General features: G+C 35.0%; 1 protein-coding gene across 36 annotated transcripts in view; it reads left to right on the top strand.

The window, feature by feature from the left end:
* Positions 1-24,000, top strand: part of LOC106876215 (roundabout homolog 2) — a 1,018,579-nt gene that overhangs the window by 674,587 nt on the left and 319,992 nt on the right. For all 36 annotated transcript variants that reach the window (XM_089352294.1, XM_089352292.1, XM_089352320.1 and 33 more), the window contains exon 4: positions 13,697-13,975. In XM_089352294.1, the coding sequence (XP_089208420.1) occupies positions 13,697-13,975 (279 nt within the window). The remainder of the gene's footprint in view (positions 1-13,696; positions 13,976-24,000) is intronic.

Raw genomic sequence — 24,000 nt, 5'->3', positions numbered from 1 at the left:
GTCTTTCGCTATTTAGAAGTGAAAGAAAACTCTTGTAGATTCTAAATACTTTCCCAATCTCACCCCTGAAGCTATTCTGAGAAGAAATTCTTTGTAGCCTCAGGCTTTTCTTTTTAAGGACATCAAGTGTTTTAAGAGATTTCAAGTGTTTTAAGAGAGATCAAATGTCCTCTGGCACATCAAGTGTTTTAAGAAATCAAAAACTCTACTTGAGAATAGAGCTTGCAGAAAAGATATTAAAGGAGAGGAAAAAGGTTAAATAAGCATCTTACAGTCTCAGTGCATCACATGACGATTTTATCCTAAAGAAAGGAACATTCTTTAATTCAAAACCATTTCTCTATAAACAGGAAAAAACAAGTTCAAGACTAATGAATCCATGATGTGACTTCTGCATAAATAAGATTCTCTAAAGATAAGAAAAATGTTCTTTGGTTGCATCAATATGCCACATGATTCTAAGGCTTCTACAATGAAATATATTTTCAAAGGTGGCTAACATTTCTATAGTAATTATCTTTTAAATTTACTTGTTCGCTTACAAGCTCAATATCTGTGATGTAGTTTTGTTTCAGCTCTCAGTTGATTCCATATAGTTTTACCTATGGTTCTTCTATCACTCTAGAATTGTTATTCTCAAATATTGCTTCACTGCAGACTGGTATGCTGCAAAAACAGTGAAATTATATATTTTTTTTAACGTGCAAAGAAATTAGAAATAGAAATTCTATATATAATATTTTGATAACTATGTGTGTCTTTGTGTCTGTGTTTGTCTGCCACCACCAAATAACAGCAGTGTTGGTGTGTTTACGAACCCATAACTTACCAGTTCAGCAAAAGAATATGACAGAATTAGAATAAGTACCAGGCTTTTAAAAATATGTACTGGGGTTGATTCATTTGATAAAGAAATTCTTTGAGGCAGTGCCCCAGCATGGCCACAATCTAATGACTGAAACGAGTAAAAGATAAAAGAACTATACTTTATTTATTTAATAAACACACACACATACACACACATGTACATATGTATATGTAAACACACATAAACACACACACACCCGTACCTAACACTCACAATCCCACAACACACGCACATCCACACACATACACACACGCACACGCACACACACTTCTCACCAACACTACACACTCACACAGACATGCATACAATCACACACACATGGGCATAAACAACACACACACATACAATAGCAAACGCACGCACACACACGTACACAGCAATGCACATATACACAACATATGCATACACACAAACACACACACACACGCACAAAAACATACACATACACACACGCGCACATACAAAATACACACACACACGTACACGTACCCAACACCTACAACCCCACACAAACACGAACACACACATACTCAAAAAATCGCCTGTTGACCTTCTACCTACTGTCTATAAGCGTCCACTAACCATTCCTGCTACTAATTTCTTCCACTACGTCATACACACACACACACACACAAACACACTAACAGATAAACCACCAAACCATGCACACACACACACATACATACGCACACACACACGTTCTGTTATCACACACACACTCGCAGACTCTCGTGCACGCACAGATATTCATCTCCCCTTTTTCACTCTCCTGTCTTAGAAAGAACTTTTCCTCCACCACCTCCTCTTCCGGTCTTTTCACAATGTAACTTCGTGGGCATCGGTACCATTTTCCTCTGTCTCCGTTCTTCCATTCTCCGAACTTTCCATCTTTCCGACGAAGGGCTACGCCCGAAATGTCATAAACTCTCTCTTTCCTTTCCTGAGCGTCCAATAACACTATCTGTATCACGTCCTCATTTTGTTGTTTTTTTTTGTTATTATTTTTTTGAACTTATATATATATATATATATATATATATATATATATATATATGTGTGTGTGTGTGTATGTATATATATATATGTATATATGTATGTATATATATATATGTATATATGTATGTATATATATATATGTATATATATATGTATATATATATGTATATATATATGTAGATATATATGTATATATATATGTATATATATATGTATATATATATGTATATATATATGTATATATATATGTATATATATATATATGTGTGTGTGTGTGTGTGTGTATATATATATATATATATATATATATATATATATATATATTCCCCCATTTAAATACATATTTTGACTTTGTGCACAAAACGTTCTAAAATATTCTTAATTGCTGTAAAGTGAGCCACAATTAAATAAAAATTAGAAGTTACTGCTCTACAGAAAGGCATGAACATCTCACAGTCTTATCATTCGTTCCTCTCTCTTTCGATTTTGTGTTGGTGTGTCTTATGAAAGAAAATCAATTTACTTTTAACCCTGTACACAGTACTGAACCTGGCCACAGTCATGAATGGTAATCCTTTTAAAGAATCAATTAATGACCTGCAATCTGAGAGTTTTCAAAGAAAGTGTGCAAGCTTAAAAATTTTTATTGAATTTACTTTTTTTTTATGTAAGCATTTCCAATATTTAGCCTTGTAGAACTTATTGCTGGAGAAAAACAGCTGACTCTTTATTTGAATGTGAGGATGATAGAGCTGCAACGGTTATTGGTACTGCCCTTTAAAGTTGAAGAGGAGAATGTGGCCAGTTGTTGGTGTGTGTGTGTGTGTGTGTGTTTGCGCATTTATGTGCAAATGGACAGAGGTGACTGATCTGTTTACTTTGAAGTTAAATGTGACTATATGGTCAGTGGTGTGTATTCAAGTGTGTATGCATTTGTGGATAGAGTTAGCTAATCAAAATACTTGAAGTACTGACAAACTGAATTAGTATGGGAGGCCATCCACACGATAACAAGATAGTTAGATAGTTATATAAGAGAAAGTATATTTTATGATTAAAACATTAAAAGACTAAAAGTATATTCAAGGATATGGAAAAGGAAAAATTATATTAATGGAGAGCTAATATCATTTTTATCAGTAATAGATGTCAGCAGATTCAGTAGAGTTCCTTCAATATTTAGTCACATTCTTTTACATTCTGAGTTCAAATCCCAACAAGGTCGACTCTACTTTTCATCCTTTCAGAGTCAATGAATAAATAAAACAAATTATAAATTAATAAATAAGTAACGCGTAATATTCTTTTCTACTCTAGGCACAAGGGCTGAAATTTTTGGGGAGGGAGTCAGTCAATTAGATCGAACCCCAGTACGCAACTGGTACTTAATTTATTGACCCCGAAAGGACGAAGGGCAAAGTCGACTGCAGCAGAATTTGAACTCAAAACGTAAAGGCAGAAGAAATACTGCTAAGCATTTCACCCGGCATGCTAACGTTTCTGCCAGCTCACCGCTTTAGTAATTAGTAATATTAAGCAAGTTATTGTCATTTTACCCCAGTCAGCCCTATGGTCAGAGACATTTTAACTTCGATCATCCTTTTTTTTTTCAATTTAGAACTACATTATACTTCTTTTTACAAGACTCTAGAATATGATATGAAAAATATTTGGCTGACATTTCTAGCAAGTAAAACAACCAGGTATAGGCCATCTTTTGATGGCTCATATCAAACAAGTTTGCAGAAATGATGTATTGGCAAAATGGTAGTACATTAGAGTAAATATGTTTACAGCACATGGTTTTGTCTTTGTACATTTATATTTTATATCCAACCAAAGTTGATTTTCTGTGCCAAGTCAATAAATTTAAGCCAATTGCAGTACCTCTTCGTGGTTGCTTCACTTTCTAGAAATAGTAACCAGATTTCCTCCCAGATCACATGCTACTATTTTAACAAAAAGGAAGGACACATTGCATTAATATGCAAAGTCCTAGATATGTTGCATCTGATAAAGCTATTGAACACTCTTGTGCTCAGACCAACAATAGTACCGCTCAGTTGTTGCTTGACCTACAAAAAATAGTAGTTATACCTCTCTCAAATTACCATATTTGACAATGAATGTAACTGATAATTTATATTATCTGTATAATCTATCTATCTATCTATCTATCTATCTATCTACTTACCTATCTATTTATCTATCAATCTATCTATTTATAGATAGACAGATATTATGTGAAAGAATGGACTGATCGTGAGTGGAGTACCTTTGATCATTTGATCGTGGTTTTTTTCCATAAGAGCTGAGCAGTGGTTGAACAACAACAACAACAAAAGTGTGACACATGATGTAGGAGAAGGGAGTAGGGAACATTCCATGAATTATAAAACCCTCTTTTAATAAAAGAAAATGACTCGAGAAATCTTCAGATCATTTTTGTAGTGTAGATGTTGAGATTTACTGTAGAAGCATGCACCACGCAACAGATTGAAATGGTAGGATGGAAAGAAAGAAACGGAAAACTAGGAGAGATAACAATCAAAGATGAAGATAACAAGGCTATAGAGTGAAACATTGTATAAGAGAGTATTTCCTTATTAGTTTGTGGCAGATTCTTCACACCACTTTACCATACTTCTTGTAGAAATTACAAGGTTTCAATCAGAGCCAGCCAGAAGCTCTATTGCACTCTGCCCACCTCCACTACACCCTATCTTTTCTACATTGACTGACAATAAACTACAATGATGATTAAGTGTGCGTGCATCTGTGAGGGAGAATAAAAACCTCTGTTATTGCTTCATTCCTTCACACAGATTGTTGTTCTTATATTGTGTTGAGAAAGTTACACACACACATGTATTGTGTGTGTAATGTGTGTGTGTGTGTGTGTGTGTGTGTGTACATATATATATATCAGGGCACATATACATGTGTACACCTCAATACATTCAACCCTTTCCTTGTAAAAATATCACACACACTTTTACACATATATGCAATCATCATTCACACATACATCTTACATGTATACAATTCTATATATATTTGCCCTACATACATATAAGATACTGTTTTAATTATTGGTTCTGAAAAATAATCAATGATAGATTTCCTCAAGTCAAGTATTAATTGAATTCCAGGCTTCACTAACCTTTCCACCACCACCACCACCACCACCATTAACTAGCACTATCATCGCCACCATCACCATCTATCAATATTAACAACCAATTTGAGCCTTTATGTAGCCACTCAACCTGCTAGAAACAGCAGCTGAAGTCATATATTACAAAGAGAACAATGTATCCCTGGGTCCACTGCATCGTAAGCGAAGATAAAAAGTCATGGTTTGATTATCCTTCATCACAAGTCAGCTCAGACACATCCAGAATCACCACCACTACCAACATCACCACCACCACTTTCCATCAGCATCTTCCTTCCAAATCCATTTTTCTTAATGCACTAATCCTTTCTGTTGCTCTGTTAGATAGGGGAGCAATATGTTTTGCTTGTTCCAGCCTATTTGTTTTTTACTTACTCCCAGGAGAATTTGCTAAATGCAGGGCAAGGTTTGATAAAGGCATTGCTTTGCACTTCCATAATTTCAAATGCTATCTTCCAGACATCCACCAGACATCAAATTCTGATTAAGTGGCTTGTCATTTGGTCGTCATCACTTGTTAAAATGCAAACAGCATGGCGTCATGGACATAGCAGTATAGCCTGTATTCATCATAGTTGCTAATATCTTCTATGAAAACTGATAACTGAAACATGTTAGGTATGAAAGGTGCTTGTATACTTGATGTAGCTCAAGAAATTTTAATTAATGAAAATTATATGCTTGCTGATAAGAACCATTTTCTAAATTACTAATTTTTGACAAAAGCGGGTAGAAAGCAACCCCAAAATTCTAATTATTTAAAATGAATTATTCAGAGAATGTTGTGGGGTGTGAAAACTCAGGAGGTATGGCAACTTCAGGCCTCCTTAATATGGAATATTGTGGAATCAGTCAGATGCATTCATAGTTGAAATATTTGCTTCTAAGAAAAAATCCCTGCTTTTGGTAAGTAGATGTGTGGTGGTTATTGTTTTACCCAAAAGTTAGTTCATAATTGAGCTGACATGAATAAAGAATGTGCCAGCTGTGATCCTCATCATTATCATAATTTAATATCCACTTTTCTATGCTTGCATGGGTCAGAAAAATTTTATTGAAATAGATTTTCTGTCTGGCCACACTTCCTGTCACCAACCTTTACCTGCTTATTTCAGACATACTGCATTTTAGATTACAATGGACAATCACAGTCATTATTTACTGTATGGCTTCTAAATAGACATGGGTTGGACAGTTTCATGTTTTATTTTATTGATTCACAAAGGATGAAAGGCTAACTTTACCTTTCATCTTTTAGGAAAAAACTGGACAATATAGTGCTAGAATCCCTAAAGAGACAAGATGCTCTTACAATTTCTCTAATCATGGTGTTGCCCAATCATGGCTGACCAGGGACTACACAACAACAATAACACTATCATTATTATTGTCATCACAGGTTTTACTTATATCTGCCTTAGCTCTGCCAATAATGTAAAGCATCATGCTGACAACTCATCATTCTTCTTTCCACCTGTGACAGATTTATTCCTGAGTTCCCTTCAAATTATTAGATTCAGACATACAAGTGTGGTTGGCAAGTTCTTTATGCATCCATGTAGTTTTAGGTTTAATTGAACTGCATGGCACCATGGGTAACTGTTCTTTACAGTATATTACATGTAGGCCTCCATGTTGAACCTGAGGCCATGTGGGAAAAGGAATGGAGGCATAATGTCGCCATCACTAGTGATCACTCCAAACATCATGATGTTGACTGGATGTTTGATTTTTATCACCCTTGGTACATGTCCTCAGATTACACTGTTCTCAGATTGATTCTCAAACACACTGAAATGTTCGTATTGGAGCTTCCAGTGCAAATGCTAAGCAGTACAGCATATTGTTTCCAAATTCCTGGCAGAGTGAATTGCATCATGGTGTTGTTTTTCTTATAGATGGTGCTCAACTGACCCTACTATACTGTGTAGTTGACAAAAACAAAGGTGGCAAGCTGGCAGAATTGTTAGCATGTTGGACAAAATGCAATAGCAGTATTTCGTTTGTCTTTATGTTCTGAGTTGAAATTCTGCCAAGATCAATTTTTTAACACTGGTTGTCATGAAGTGGCTGAGAGACCAACACAGACTCACAGACATGCAGTGGGACTGAATCTGGAACTATATGGTTGGAAGCAAATTTCTTACCACACTGCCGTAGCTGTCCTTATATATATATATATATATATATATATATATATATACACACACTTATAATTTGAAGCTTGAAAGTATGCCCATGTTATTGTTTGTAATTTCAAAAGTGCATTTATATAAATACAATAGGGTGTCATAGATATAATATAGTGAGTTGAGAAACAGAAACTATCTCCAGGGTATTTAAAGTTTAAAAACAGCAACCATAGGAGGTAACTTGAGTAAGTTTAGTTGATCAAAATTTTTAGATTTGTGTAGTGCATATACTTGTAAAGCATTAAATTTACCAAGAAGAACTAACTCCTTTGACTCTTTAGCATTTAAGTCAGCCATAACTGGCTTAAATATTCCACCTGTTTTATGTTCAAACTGGCCAAATCTGGCTTATCACACCAATCCTACAATATCATTGTAAAAGAATTAAGTTACCTCATCAAAAATCTTATACCTACAAGATAATGCAGAATTAATTCAAGATTATGTGAATAAAAAATCAACACTTTTGACAAAATATTGGTTTCAAATTTTGGCTCGAGGCCAGCAGGTTTGGGGGAGGGGCTGCATCAGTTATAGCAACCCAGTACTCAACTGGTACTTATTTTATTGACCCTGAAAGGATGAAAGGCAAAGCCATTCTTGGTGGAATTTGAACTCAGAACATGAAGACAAACGAAATGTTGCAGTATTTTGCTAAGCCCTGTGTGGTAACTATTCTGTGAACTCTACACCTTACTTTTGACCAAATAATATGAATGCTGAAGGGCTAAGAGAAGTAACATTAGATGAACTCAGCCATTTGATAAACAGAGATAAGGAAGATTAGTACCAAACTAAGTAGAGATGTCAGTATAATAGAGTGTAAAACCTTTAATATAGATTCCAACATTGCCACAGTGTAATGACTGAAATTAGTAAATTAAATAAAAGAATTTCCAAAAATGTGATATAATAGATAAAGTGTGTTTATCTTCTACACTGATTTTAGCCATGTTGTCTTCTGACTAGATGTGCCCATTTCCATCTAAAATTGGTTTCAACTATCAAATTAACAACAACTGAGCATAAAAATACAATAGTTATCACTTAATCTAACCATCATTGCATCACTTCATTAAATTTCAGTCAAATTAATGAGGTAACTCATTAACTTTTGGTCAAAATCCTACAGACTGCCATTGTTGTTGTTGCTGCAATATAACTTGCTTTTTTTTTTTTTTTGCTTTTTTAATGTTTTATTAAGCTGATTATCATTTTCCTGCTAAATTTTGATGTTTAGAATGATTTTTTTAGAGACAGTATTTAATAATGATAACGATGCTAATAATAATAATAATAATAATAATAATAATAATTATTATTATTATTATTATTATTATCATTATTATTATCATCATAATGGTTATAGCAACTATGATGATGAAAATGATGATGATGGTAGTAGTAGTAGTAGTAGTAGAAGCAGCAGCAGCTGCTAATTTTAATGATAGTGGCAGTGTTATAGTTGGTTGCAATAAAAGTAGTAATAGTTATAACGACAGCAGTGAGGGATTAGTAATAACAGCATAAGTAGTGGTGACATCAGTTATATTGGGATTTGTCCTCATTGTATTAGTAATAGCAGCAGCAGCAGCAATTGTAGTAGTAGTTGTAGCAGTAGTAAATGAATACCTTAAAGCAGAAACCATCAAAAGGTATCCAAGAAAGAAAAAGTATAGCATTAGTTTTAAGGGGAAAGAAGTCTTCATTACCCCCATCCCTGCATTTCAATGGCTTTCTGCCCCCCTATCTACCCTTGCTTGTTTTCTCACTTATATGTTACTCTCCAGACCTGAGGTTGTCATTTCACATTCTCCTCTTTCTCGGTGTCTTTCCTCTTATCTTTCATCTGTCACAACAACAACAATAATAATGGTTTCAAATTTTGGCACAAGGCCAGCAATTTTGGAGTGGGTGGGCTTAGTCGATTACATCAACCCCAGTGCTCAACAGTTGCTTATTTTATTGACCCCAAAAGGATGAAAGGCAAAGTTGACCTTGGCAGAATTTGAACTCAGAACTGGTGATAAGCATTTTCTTGACATGTTAATTATTCTGCCAGCTTTTCTTTTATTTGCTATCAGAGCAAAGGATGAGGCAAACATCACAAGGACAATTGCAAAAACAGTGTTTCACTGATTGAGTTGTTAAAAATAATAAAAGTAAAGAAAATAGCCGCATGAGAGCCCAATAGTTGAGACAGCTAAATCAGCCAGACAAGAATCCCACAAATCTAATCTACTTCCTAACTGAGTTCTCTAACATGTAAATGTGTGTGTGTGTGTGAGAGAGAAAGAGAAAGAGGCTGCTACATAGTTTCTGTCATCCAAATTGCACTCACAAGGCATTACTTAAACCTAAATTGCAGTATTGCAGTAGAAGATACACTCATTGTTCTACACGGAGGGCTTGAACCAGTTGTGTCTTTGTATTTGTTTGCTTCAACCTCAGAAGAAGCTTTGTCCCAATGACAGGTCTTTTGAGATTCTTGTGTGGAGAATGAGGGAGTTTTTGTCACTCTAAAGTCCTACTCAGAATGCTTTGACCAAGTGGGGGCCAATACAGTCTATCTATCAGGCTTTCATACATTTATGTGTTTAGGTTACCCCATGACTATAGAAAACACTTGCTCAAGCTGCAGACCACAGCTGATTTCTTCCATGGAGAAGAGGGAAGTGAAAGATGAATAAGAGTTGACTCCAGTACTGGAATGGTATTTTATTAACCCCAAATGCAAATTTGACTTGAGTAAGATTTAAGCTCTGCAATGAATACTGCAATACATTTTGTCCAACTTTGTAATGACTATTCTAATTTGTATGTTTGTATGTGCTTCCATATATATATACCTATGTAAGTTTGTACATAATTATTTGTTAAAAAATATTCATTAGCAACAGAGACAGTATTTACAAGCTCACAGGCTGATCACAATGCCAGTACCTATTCTGGCAATATTATTTTATATATCGCTGGCGGGAACATGAATCACTGTTATCTCTAGCAGTTGAGTGTCCATCATTGACAAGTCCAAAGAAGGTTGAAATCATATGATCTGGTGGTCTCGGTGCTGGAAATGGCAAGGATTTATCTCCCCACAAGCAATATAAATAAGTATGTATTTTACACTAAAAGTCAATATGAGAGTGTCTCTCATGGTAACTACTGCAGTATAGTTTGTTCTAACAGAAAATCCACATTTAAATGGAGATAGATATTTATTTGTATATGTATACAATTTTGTATACATATTAATCTCCCACTCCTTCCCTCCTACACACATTGTCCCCTTTAATATCTTTGATATGGTACTTCCTTCAATCAAACAAACTCAATCCAGGATTTGCTAGGTCCCCTTCTTAGCTCTACTCCCTATTAACTGCTCCCTTTCTAGCAACCATTATCTATTAGCCTCTAATCTTATCATACAACACTACATTCGCTCCTGCTTACGTGACGGTGTGTGTCTGAGCATGCATCTATATGTGTATCACTTATATCCCTCTATGTCTTTTAAAGTAATTTATTGCTTCCTCTGCTCATCTACTTGAAGACCCATTAATTATTGATACTTCCTAATTAGATTTTCATTAGTAATCAAAAGGTTTAATACACCCAGTTCTATAAACCAGTGTTGTCTGTCTTTTACTACCACATAGGTAGAATGCTGCATTGTGTGGTCAAGGGGAAATGTTATAAATAAAGCAAATAAGCTTAATGGTTTGCTAATTCATTATTTAAACAATGTATCATAGTAATTAGTATTATGAGGTACAAGCTGAAACCCACCACTTAATGTATTCCATTCAAAATCCTTCTGCACACGCACATTATAATGTTGCAGTAAGGATAACACATTTGTGCATTTCCTCTCTTATTATATTTTATAATGTGATTAAAATATTTTTATAGTTTGGTATAATTATCTCTGAAAATTTTTTAAAATGCACTAAAATATTAAACTACAGCAAAAACAATATTAAGGACTCACAACTGGACTCAATGTGCAGATCACAGATGTATGACAAAAGACTTACTGACAACTATACATGAATTTTAATAACTAACAAGACTGAATATGTGTCAAAATATAAACAATATTCATCAAGCATAGGATTTTAAATAAAATCTCTTGATGGAAATTATGCAGGAAATATTTAAAACAAATATGGTTATGCACGAAATGCACTCCATTTATATTCTATGTCATATCAAGAATTTTCTTTTTTATCTATTATCAGCTAAAGATGTGAGTAAATAACACTAAACGAATTTTTTTTCTTGATGGTCATTGTCAAATATCAATTATAGCTTTCAGTATCTGAAAGAAATTGTGTTGCTTGTAAATATATTTCTTTACCTACATCTTTATATATGCAGACAGTAGTTGAATGTATTCTGTACAACAAACTATTATAGTCACCAATATCTAAAAGAAATTGTTGCTTTGTAATGATGTGTGTAGACGTATTTCTCAATGTGCTTTGTCACTTTTTGTTCAGTAATCATTACAATCATTTGGAAGACTTATTTATTTTCTCTGACGGTGGTCTAGATGTTTAAATAAGTACATTGCTGGGTACCTTTAGCAAGGTTATTTCTGTCGTAAGCATTTTGACCAGACCAGTCCCTGACTTCCTTCTGACTCCATGTTTTTTTTTTTCTACAAATGTTCAGTCTCAACATTAGTCAAATCAAGCTCATCAGTGTCTGAGGGCCTGCAAAAGTTACGGGTACAGTTAGACTATCATCATCATCATCATCATGTCTACTAGCATAGGTGAGACTTATTGAGGCAGTATTCGACAACTTGGTGTTTTCCTGTCACCAACCCTTATTTGTTTCCTAAGGTATTTTTATTCCATGTATGTTCACATATCGAAATTGACAAAATTACAGGACATATTGTTTATGGGAGATGGAAACATAATGTCACCATTGCCCAAGCAGGAACAATGTGATGACATAGGTGTGGCTGTGTGGTAAGAAGCTTGCTTTCCAATCACAAGGTTCTGGGTTCAGTTCCACTGCATGACACCTTGGACAAGTGTCTTCTACTGGATCCTAGGCTGCCCAAAGCCTTGTGAGTGGATTTAGTTGACAAAAACTGAAAAAGCTCATCGTATATATATATATATAAATAGTGATTGTAGCAAAAAAATGGTTAGGCTGAATGGACTTACTCTAAGCATGTGCCTGTAAATTGAGGACCAACAGTTGGGTGTGGGCTTGTGATTTCAGTGATCAGAGTGATCCATGGGGCTCCTAGATTGGCTATAGTTGATAGTTCCCCTATATGAGGAGGACTGTATCATGGATATACTCAAATATTATGTATTTTTTTACCTCATTCCCCTCTGGTCCCTTTCTTCCTTTCATATTTTATGTAACTCCACATGCACTTGTAATGTCCCTTTCATTTAATGCTCCTGTGGCAAATAAAAAGAATTACTGTTATTATTGTTGTTATACTTGTGATAGCAGTAAGGATGCTTTCAGTAATTATAATTATTGTGGCTGTATTTTTGACAACATCAGATGATGATGATGATGATGATGATGATGATGATTGTGGTGGTGTTCAATGAGAAGAGTGGTGCTGGTGTTGTTCCCCAACATCTGTGGTGATGATAATGATAATAAAGCTTTAGTGTCTGAGGAAAAGAAACCATATCTGTGTTTTTCTTTATACTTATCCTATTAAGAATTATAAAGTAAAAGATATGAAAACGTTGTGAGGTTTCTCAATACCTTCACCCAACCACCACCACCACCACCATCACCACTAACAAAAAAAAAAAGAAAAATGTATTATTAGATGAAATGAATTTCTTTTGAGTGGAAATTGAAACTGGAACCTAGGTACCGTTCATTGAAAAATTACTTTTGTGCCACATGACCGACATAGCAGATTACAGAAGTAATACTTTGTGTGCTTGTGTTCTGTAACAATTAAGCCTGAAGCATCTGAACTTTTTTTTCTTTGGAACATAATGAATACAAAAATAAAAACCATTCAACATGAAAGGAAGCCTCTATATAGTCACTTGACCTACTAGAAATAACTGCTAAGCTGATAGTTTAAGATTTACATTGGACAACATAGTAGTAGATACATGATACCTGCATAACAGTCATGATGGTCATGTTTAGAATATTTCTGATCTTGTGTGAATGAATTAACCGCTCAGATTTTACTGTGTAAACTGATATTAGACACTATAAGAACCAGGTCAAGACACAAAAGACAAAATAGAACTACTGTATCATCATCATCATCATCATCATCATCATCATAATCACCACCACCACCATCATTGGTATATTCAGTAGCAGCAGCACCATCATCATCATCATCGTTTTATAATTATTTATTGAGTACTGAAAAAAATTGTGTTTTTCATTTTCAACACCAAACTAAAACCAAGCAAAGTTAACAAGGTTTCTTATTTTATATTTCAGATCTCCGAGATGATTTTAAAGTAGGTCCAGTTGATACAATGGTTGCCATTGGAGATACTGCAATTTTGAAATGTCGTCCACCTCGAGGTGAACCACCACCTCATGTGATTTGGCGGAAGGATACAAGTAGTCTTACAACAGATAGCCGTATAACGATGGAGGACGAGGGTGATTTAATATTGTCTTCTGTAGAAAAGTCTGATGCAGGAGATTATACCTGTGTTGCTGTAAATAAAGCTGGAGAGCGAGAAAGTAAAACTGCAAAACTCACTGTATATGGTAAGTGCAATTTTTATATTGTAAAATTTTGAATTCTAGGAAACTGATGGTGATTTCTTATTTCTTTACTGCCCACAAAGGGCTACACACAGAGGGGACAAACAAGGACAGACAAACAGATTAAGTCAATTACATCGACCCCAGTGTGTAACTGGTATTTAATTTATCAACCCCGAAAGGATGAAAGGCAAAGTCGACCTCAGCGGAATTGAACTCAGAACGTAACGGCTGACAAAATACTGCTAAGCATTTCGCCCAGCGTGCTAATGTTTCTGCCAGCTCGCCGCCTTACTCACTGATGCGGATTTCTGTCTGTGACTGTCTGCTGGAGAATTCATATTTATCCAACTTCTGTGTATTTTTCATGGAGGCAGTGACAAGTGACCGAAGCCTTTGGCATTATATTGTACCTCAGAAGACTTGTCAAACCAAGTGAGATTATAGTTGTGGCCAATGTTGGTGTTTCGTTAGTGGCACCTGTGCCGCTGGCATGTAAAAAAGCACCCACTACACTCTTGGAGTGGTTGGCGTTAGGAAGAACATCCAGCTGTAGAAGCCATGTCAAATCAGATCGAAACTTAGTGCAGCTCTCCAACTTACTAGTTTTCAGTCAAACCAGCCAACCCATGCCAGCATGGAAAAACGGATGTTAAATGATGATGATGATGATGATGAAATACTGTTATGCAACTGTTAAGGCTCAGTGATAATTGGGTTAAAGTGCTGGGACTACTGATCGCATGGGCATAAATTCAAATCTTACCACAGCCTATGTTGTGTTATGCTCATGAGCAGAGCAAGGTACATTGGTCAACTCGATCTTGCTTGTCTGAGTAAACAAAACCAAAAATAGGTTTAATTCAAGAGGCAAGTTGATTCTGTGACCCATTTTTAATTCTCTGTTGAAGACCTTTTATTTCAAAGACAATGGTGGGTTGTCTCCTCATTCTGTCCTTTATACCACTAGTACAGTGGTTTCCGCCCTTCAGAGTTCACAGATTTTATATCATCTCTATTCAAGCACTCCTCACTCACTCACTCATCTCTTCTCTTCTTGTCATCCATGTTGTGCCTTACCCACCAGGCCTTACATTGGCTTCTTCACCAAGTATTTCTTTTCTCAGTTGTCAGCCTTCTAGACATCCTACTCTGTCCATGTTTTTGCTGCTGCCTTCTAATTGCAGTTCTTTAAGAAAAATGTCTACCACATCAGTCACTGGTCTGGTGAGTGGGGCAAGCAAAGACTATGAACTTAGCCCCTTATGTCAAACAAGACCATTGAAGAAAAAAGGGCATTTTGTGGTCAGATAAAATCCTGCTGTCTCGTAAAAGAAGATACATTAGGTAATATAGTACTATATGCCTTATGTCTGAGAAAAAAGTTGGTTGATCAAAGCTGGAATGCATTTGATCTTAAAGGAAAGTGTTAAGAAAGAGGGTTTGAGATAGGAATGATGAGATATGAAGTAGACATATTGGGATGGTTGAGCTTGATGGGAATGTTTTATAACGTGCTAGTTCAGTAGAGCAGAACCCGTTACATTAAAGGTAGAAGAGACAAAAAGAAGAAACAGCATATCTGAGTTTAAAATCCCTGTGTGATCGACTGAATTTGCTTTTCATATTTTTGGTAAGGGTGGTGTCAGTAAAATTTTTCATCTCTACCAGTATTATCTCCAGATTGGTAGACACACTCTCCCCTTCCTGTGAAAAAAAATAAAGAAAAAATCCCTCTGACCTTATATATTGCTGTGAACTTCTGAAAAACTCTAGTGTGACCACATTCAGTTACTACCCACATATTTGGAAAATTGCTGCTGCTGTTGTCAACTACTGCTACTATTCAAATATCATAGATCACACCCATTTATCTATTCTTTCTTGTTTATTAAGCCTGCAGTTTGGTGGTGAAAGGACTGATGGAACCATGACTTGAATACTGCTCTCATGGTCCTCCTCAGGCCCTCTATTTTCTGAGTTCAAATTGTAATGCCTTTCACATTTTCAGGACCAATAAAAGAAAGTATCTGTCATGTTCAGAGGTTGATATATATATTTTGCTACTTGAGAATGATAAAAATTATATTAGAAGACCATGTACAGGTTCCTTTGTTAGCTTGTTCTTACCTACATGTTTTTCAATCTCCTTTTTTTTGTATTTTTTTTTCTAAGGGCACCTAGTCAGTTATGACAATGAGGGTGCCAGTTGATCCTGTCAACAGAACAGCCTGCTTGTAAAATTAATGTGTCAGTGGCTGAGTACACCACAGACATGCATAAGGTAATTTTCAGAGAGATTCAGTGTGACACAGAATGTGACAAGGTTGGCCCTTTGAAATACCAGTATTACTCATTTTTACTAGTTGAGCAGACTGGAATAATGCAAAATAAAGTGTCTTGCTCAAGGATGATGCGCCACCGAGTATCAAACATATAAACTTCTATGATTGTGAGCCAAGTACCCTAACCACTAAGCCACACACTTGCACATCAATTCTTTTATATAAGTTCAAACTGAATGTCTGCTACCTTAGTTTCATCATCATGGGAGTGGTTGGCCAACAAAAACCATGAGTGAGACTACCCCCGACCTCTTTTTGACCAATTAATAACAAAAAAGAAAAAAAACTTCATAGATTTTGTTGACAATATTTAACTTATATGCAATAATTTTATATCTGGTCATCTTACCACACTTTTTTTTACTGTTCAGTCAAGAAGAGAAGGACAGCACCAATGACTCGCTATTTTTTCAGGGTCTCCAAGGCTACTGGAAAATAAGGATAAAGTTATTAAACCAGAGGCATAACTCAACAGAGTGAACTTCATTCAGGAGGTGGTTTTTAAGTAAGAAGTAGATTAAGTTTTTTCCCCCAAGAACTTAGAACACAATGGAAACTAATACTGCCAAGTGCCTTGTCTGAGAGTTTAATAGCTGTGTCAATCTACCATTCTGAACTGGCACTTTATTTTCTCAAACTAGAAAAGACAAAAGTGTAGTTGACCTTGTCAGGATTTGAACTCAGAGCTATAACAAAAGCCACAAGGCATTTTGTGTAGTATATTGCTTAAAGCTGTATATCACAACTGGTTAGTCTGTTAGACAATTTTTAATTTCTCATACTTTGTGCTGTCAGCATCATATCGTTGTGCTGTCAGCTTTGTATCAAATGTTAAGTTACTGTCAATATGTTTTATACAGGAAAGCATTAAAAAGTTAACTAGAAGTAATTATATGTGAAGGGGGATTAAAAAAACAATATTAATCAATGATGAATAATTTCATTTTTGCTTATGCTAGTAGGGGAGACTACTCCTAACATAGGTGTCATTTTGTCTTCTAATCTTAACAGCCACAAATAGGTGTCATTTTATCTGCGTACTTTGTAGTCAAGTTTTCATTACAGAAACCAAGCTCATTTCTTAGTCACTTACATTCCATATATATAATATATATATATATATATATATATATATATCTAACCACAGGCAAAGACACATTGTACAGTCCTTAATATCCTTAATACTATATATTAATTAATGCATTTTGCAATTAGGAAAGAACAAACTTTAATTAACACATTGTATAATCAATAGTACCAATTGAAATGTTAGAAAAATCTTGATTTTGAAATCTAATGTATACGTTATTGTACTGTTTGAACACAAATTAGTTTTTACGTTCAATAATTTGATAATTCTAAAACTCATATATCTAAATTAAAATTAATTTTTATTTATTTTATTTTAATTTTTTTTATATAATTGAAAAACACCCAGAAGCAATTAAATTTCAAGAAAAACAAATGTATATATATAAATAAATCAGTTAATAACTTCATAAATTGAAGAAAAAGAATTAAAATAACAACAATGAAGAAAAATAAAAAAGAAATTCCATACAATTTTCATAATCTTATTTAGTATTGCATGAGAATTTAAAAAAATACTCTAATTACTAAAAAGCAAAGCAATAAACGAAAAAGTTAAATCTATAATTCATTTTAATCATAGAATAAAAAAAAAAATAATAAATTCTAAAAGGAACATTTCCAGAAGCTTGCTATTTTTCTACTCATTGCTTGGTTTCTTAAAAAGTGATGATTTAAAGACTTGTAAATTTAGGCAAAGTTCAAACAAGCCCTTTTCATGGAAAATTCCTTTAAGTTCTTTTCTTATTTTTGTTGTTATTGTTTTTAACTTCTTTATTTTTAACCTGAGATGGCATTAAAGATTTTATGCAATTATAATTGTAGCACCTGCTTAAGATTATATTTTAATTAATTCTACACATCTTAATAATTCAAAGATGTCTTTTGCCTTGCAGTGGAGTGTCAATTTCTTTCAAAATAGGAAGAAATAAAACAAACAAAACAAAAGCAAAACACAGAGAAGGAAAATAACTATACAAGTCATTGCAATTTCTAAGTGAAAAGCATTAACTCTGCTACTGAGATGTGGAATTGATAATTTATGTAAGGTTTTAGTTTTTCCACTAAAATCTCTCACAACACATTAGAAATGATAAAACATATGGCAAGACACCTCATAATTTCTTATTAGGCAAAATTTACCTCGGCTTCAGTTTGTCAAATTTTTTAATCTTTCATTCATAACAAATAACTTTCTGACAGCAAACAAAAATGGCTTTTATGCATCAATGTCTCCCATGGCATATTTTTTTGCTGTCAGGATATTTCTTTGCACACATACACAAATTATCCATGCAGGCATGCCAAGGATTCTGACCATTAAAAAAGAAAAAAGCCTTATGCATATTAGGTGTGGAAGAGTGTGTGCATTTCCTGTTTTAAGACATTACTCATCTCTCTCTTCCTGTAAATATGTGTATACATACTCATACGCATACATTCATAAATGCATATACATATAAGCATATGAAGGTGTAGATATGTACGCATGTATGACTACATATGTCTCTGTGTGTGTGTGTGTGTGTATATATATATATATATATATATATATAGAGAGAGAGAGAGAGAGAGAGAGAGAGGCACAGGCATGGGTGTGTGGTTGGGAAAATTACTTCCAAGCCTTATGGTCTTGTGCTCAATTTCCTTGTGCAGCATCTTCGGTAAGTGTCTTCTATTATTGTCCTAGGCCAGCCAAAACTGTGTGAGTGGATTTGGTTGATGGAAACTGCAAGAAGCCCTTAGAGCAAGCACAAAAATCTCCATTTCTTGAGTTGCTAGTGTATTCATCCTCCTGTATAAGTCTGAGTGCTAGACCCTTTACCGGTGTCAGATCAAACAACTGGAAGTGTTCCAAATCAGATAGCTCCAAAATATCTTCAGTCTCTCAGAACCAAATGCAGGAGACTGCATGAAGAGAGGAGAAGACTGCATGAAGAGAGGAGGAGACATCATCATCATCAACTCCCTGCATCCGTTGTTCAAATGCCTGCAGTGCTACAAGTTCTTCCTATTTCAAAGTGGTCTAGTCAGTCACATCTGCTACCCTGAGAAACAATGTGCTGGATGTGGTGGAGGATGAATGTTTTAGACTGACACTGCCGTCATTTTGATGGGTGTTGTCATGGGCAAGCATATATATATATGATGATTGGAATAGAGCATCACTGACAAAGAAGCAAGTTGGTCATTTCCTGATTTTCATGTTACAATATTACCTTGCTTTGGATACAGGTGAGGGTTGGCAATAGGATGGGTATCTGATTCAAGAGTTTATCTCAAAAATATTTCATCTGACCCATGATGATATATACATACATGTATAGCAGAAGTGATTCAGAAGTGTGAGTGAGTCACCCAAGATAAGATGTAGTTTGGCTTCATTCCTGGCAGAGGTACCCACAAAAGTACTCTTCCTAGGGAGACAGTTGCAAGGCAGATATTTTAATCAAAAGTAAATCACCATTCCTTGTCGACTTGGAGAAAGCCTTTAACAGAATGCCTATATATATATATATATATATATATATATATAATTGAAAATGCAGGGAAACGGTTGCATAATCAAGTATCTGCACACCTGGAGAACTACATTGCTTGGAATCAATTGTAGTGATTAAAATTAGATGTCCAACAATACTCCTTCTTGTTGACTCCAATTTTTTCAGTTATCTATTCACACACGACAGAAGCCCAAATGCAAACCTGGAAGTACATATAATACTACTCGTGGATAGCAAAGGGTGGAATCTGAAGGTGGATGAGCTTTAGACTGTACTCTACTGCGTACTTAACAGAATATACCATAACTATATAAATATATATTTAATTGTCCACGTTAGTGGTCGACGTTATTTTTAAAATATATAAATATAAATATAACAATAATATAAGGGATAAAAATCCAAATTTACAGGTAATTTATACACACATACACATATACATACATACATATATATTTACACACACACACATACGTGACTTAGTGGGTTGAATGTTGGGTCCACAGTCATGAGGGAGTGAGTTCAATTCCTGGACCAGGTTGCATGTTGTGTTCTTGAGCAAGTCAGTTTATTTGACATTGCTCCAGTTCACTCAACTGTAGAAGTGAGTTGCGACATCACTGGTGCCAAGCTTTATTGGCCTTTGCCTTTCCCTTCGATAACAATGGTGGCATGGAGAGAGGAATCTGGTATGCATGAGCAACTGCTAGTCTTCCATAAACAAGCTTACCTGAACTTGTGCCTCGGAGGATAAATTTCTACGTGCAATGCCAGGCTCATCCATTACCGAAGGGGGTCTTTTCCCTTTAATGTGTGTGTGTGTGTATCTGTTTTTCTCTCTTGCCCTACCCTCACCCTTGTCCCCTTACCTTCCCTTAGACCTATTACTACCATTCTTCTGATCTTCAATATAGACACCACTACTGCCACAGCCATTCGAACTCGCTCAAATAGCGTCACCATCTTTATTCCTTCCACTTCTATTCATTGTCCCCTAATTTACTCATCCTCCCTACAAATACCATTTTTCATACTGCTTCATAATTTAATTATCACCATCACCACAACCACTGTTTCACTATTGCAAAATATACCTCCATCATTGACAGTACCATACCATTCTTCTTATGTATTCATCACTACCACTCTTACCAATTGTCTTTGAAATGAAGCCACCACCATCAACAACCAATACTGCTTCCTTTTTATTGCCCCATCATCATTATTATCATCATTTAACATATATATATTTCAAGCGTTAGGCCTCACAGAGGCAAAGTGGCCAAGATCCTTTCAAGCATTGGGCCTCTGGGAAACAATGACTGAGACCGTTGGCATTTTGTCATGCTTCAGAAGACCCACCAAGGTGAACAAAATTGCAGTTGTGGCAAATACCAGTGTCACACAAATGGCATGTAAAAGCACCCATTATGCTCTTGGAGTGGTTGGCATTAGGAAAGGCATCCAGCTGTAGAAACCATACCAAATGAGGCTGGAGTCTGGTGCAGCCGTCTAGCTTGCCAACCCTGGTCAAACCGTCCAAGACATGCCAGCATGGACAATGGACGTTAAATGATGATGATGATATATATATATATATATATATATATATATATATATATATATATATATATATATATATAATAATTTTCCCAGAGGAATATGAAAATTTAAAAGTTTAAAAACCTTATGATATATATATATATATATATATATATATATATATATATATATATATAGAGAGAGAGAGAGAGAGAGAGAGAGAGAGAGAGATACACCCTTTTTTCACTTGTTTTAATCAGTAGACTGGCCATGCTGTGGCATTGATTTGAAGTATTTTACTCAAGTGAATTGACCCTGGTACTTATTCTATAGGTCTCTTTTGCTGAACTGCTAAACTATGAGGACATAAACACACTAACATTGGTTGTCAAGCTGTAGTGGGAGACAAACATTAACACAAAGCCACACACACAATATACACACACGACAGGCTTCTTTCAGTGTCCATCTACTAAATCCACTCACAAGGCTTTGGTCAGCCTGACACTGTAGTAGAAGACACTTGCCCAAGGTGCCATACAGTGAAACTGAATCCAGGACCATATGGTTGGAAAGCAAACTTCTTACCACAGAGCCATGCCTATATATTCACTTCCATACATGCATGAATATTCTTCATCATTGACTACAGTTTTGCAACCAAATAATTGAAATCATTTTATTATTTTCTGATTTTCTTTTCTCCATTACAATGGGCTATTTTGGCACAAAATTCATGGTACACTCAAGCATTAAATGCAAATTTTAAATTTCAATAGTATGCAGATTATTTTGAAAAATTCTTTTTTCCTGTCAACAATCAATCATGATTTTTTTCTTTATTGTTGTTCAACAAGTTCTTGACAGAAGAAATTTTAGGCTATACTATTAATAATGGAAATAACTATCTGTGATAATGAAACTAATACAGGGACATAACAAATGAAATTGGTACAAGTAGAAATTCCTAAAGTTCCATTAGGATTTTTAAGGTTAAATTTTTGAATGCAAATTGTATTTTTATATTATATTTTAGATTATTTTATAAAGTAATATATTTATAAAATTCTTCTATGATGTTTCAATTTAAATCATTTAGATGAAAAGTTATCCTACATTGTATGTGTGTATGAAAACACACACACACACACACACACACACACACACACACAAACAAACAAACAAACAAACAAACACATGTATATGTACACGTCCAAGTTCTCGAGAAAGGTTTTTTTAAAAATTCTTGATGGTGTCAGGAATTTGATGAAGCATCGTTAAGAATGCTAAACAAAGAGAAGAATTGGTAGACTTGTGATGTTTTCTTTCAGCTTTAATTAATTGTATTTGTCATCATTGTTGTTGGCATTTTAAGTGCCTGTTTCCTTATTAAGTATTATGCTAGTAATGGATTAGATTACCTTATATTACCACTGATCTTGCCCCTTTCCCATCTTACTTATGATACACAACAAACTGCATGCAATATGACACCCACTACTTCTTTTTGTCTTCTTTGGTATTATGTTATGCCATGAGTTCCCTTCCAGTGTCAGTCTCCTGCATTTATCAGTCACTGCCTATTATTCGTAGGAACTGCAAGCCACAGGGATGGGTGTATGTTTAAGAAATTTGCTGTATGACTCCACTGCATGGCACCTTGGAAAATATCTCCACCATAACTGCAGGCTGACTAGTAGCTTGTAAGTGGAATTCAATAGAAACTTGATGGAAGCCTGTCATATATATATATATATATATATATATATATATATATATATAGGTGCAGGAGTGGCTGTGTGGTAAATAGCTTGCTTGCCAACCACATAGTGTTGGGTTCAGTTCCACTGCGTGGCACCTTGGGCAAGTGTCTTCTACTATAGCCTCGAGCTCACCAATGTGTTGTGAGTGGATTTGGTAGACAGAAACTGAAAGAAGCTTGTTGTATATATGTATAGTATAACTTTTTTTTCTATGGGAAGAGATAGCCAGACCTTCAACTTTTCTCCATGTCTGCAGAAAGAGATGCCATGGGTGGACCTCATTACCATTTTTCAGAGTCATGCAGTTGTATGCTAATAAGTTCATTCCGTACTTTCTTCTTACCTACATAATCATGCCCTTATATATATTTATGTACATATATATATATATATATATATATATATATATATACATACATGACAGGCTTCTTTCAGTTTTTATATACCAAATCCACTCATAAGTCTTTTTGGTTGACCCAAGGCTATAGTAGAAGACACTTGCCCAAGGTACCATACAGTGGGACTGAATGCAGAACAATGTGGTTGGGAAACAAGCTTCTTACCAGTCAGCCAATATAGATTAAAATAAAAAATGAAAAAGTGAAACATTTGCCATCACTTGAAAACATTTCATTCAGATTTCTCTATTTAAATTGAAAGTTTTTCAAGTGATGCCAAATGTGTTGCTTTTACAGTTTTTATTCCAATCTATATCTGCCCACTCAAGGAGGAACCACTTTCAGCTGCCTTTGATAGGCTGTCTCAACACCACATTTTTCAGTTGC

Source organism: Octopus bimaculoides, chromosome 5 (genome assembly GCF_046866305.1).
Source record: "Octopus bimaculoides isolate indiv1 chromosome 5, ASM4686630v1, whole genome shotgun sequence".
NCBI lineage: Eukaryota > Metazoa > Mollusca > Cephalopoda > Octopoda > Octopodidae > Octopus > Octopus bimaculoides.
Note: the sequence above shows the minus strand (reverse complement) of the source record. Positions and strands in the feature narration are given on the sequence as shown.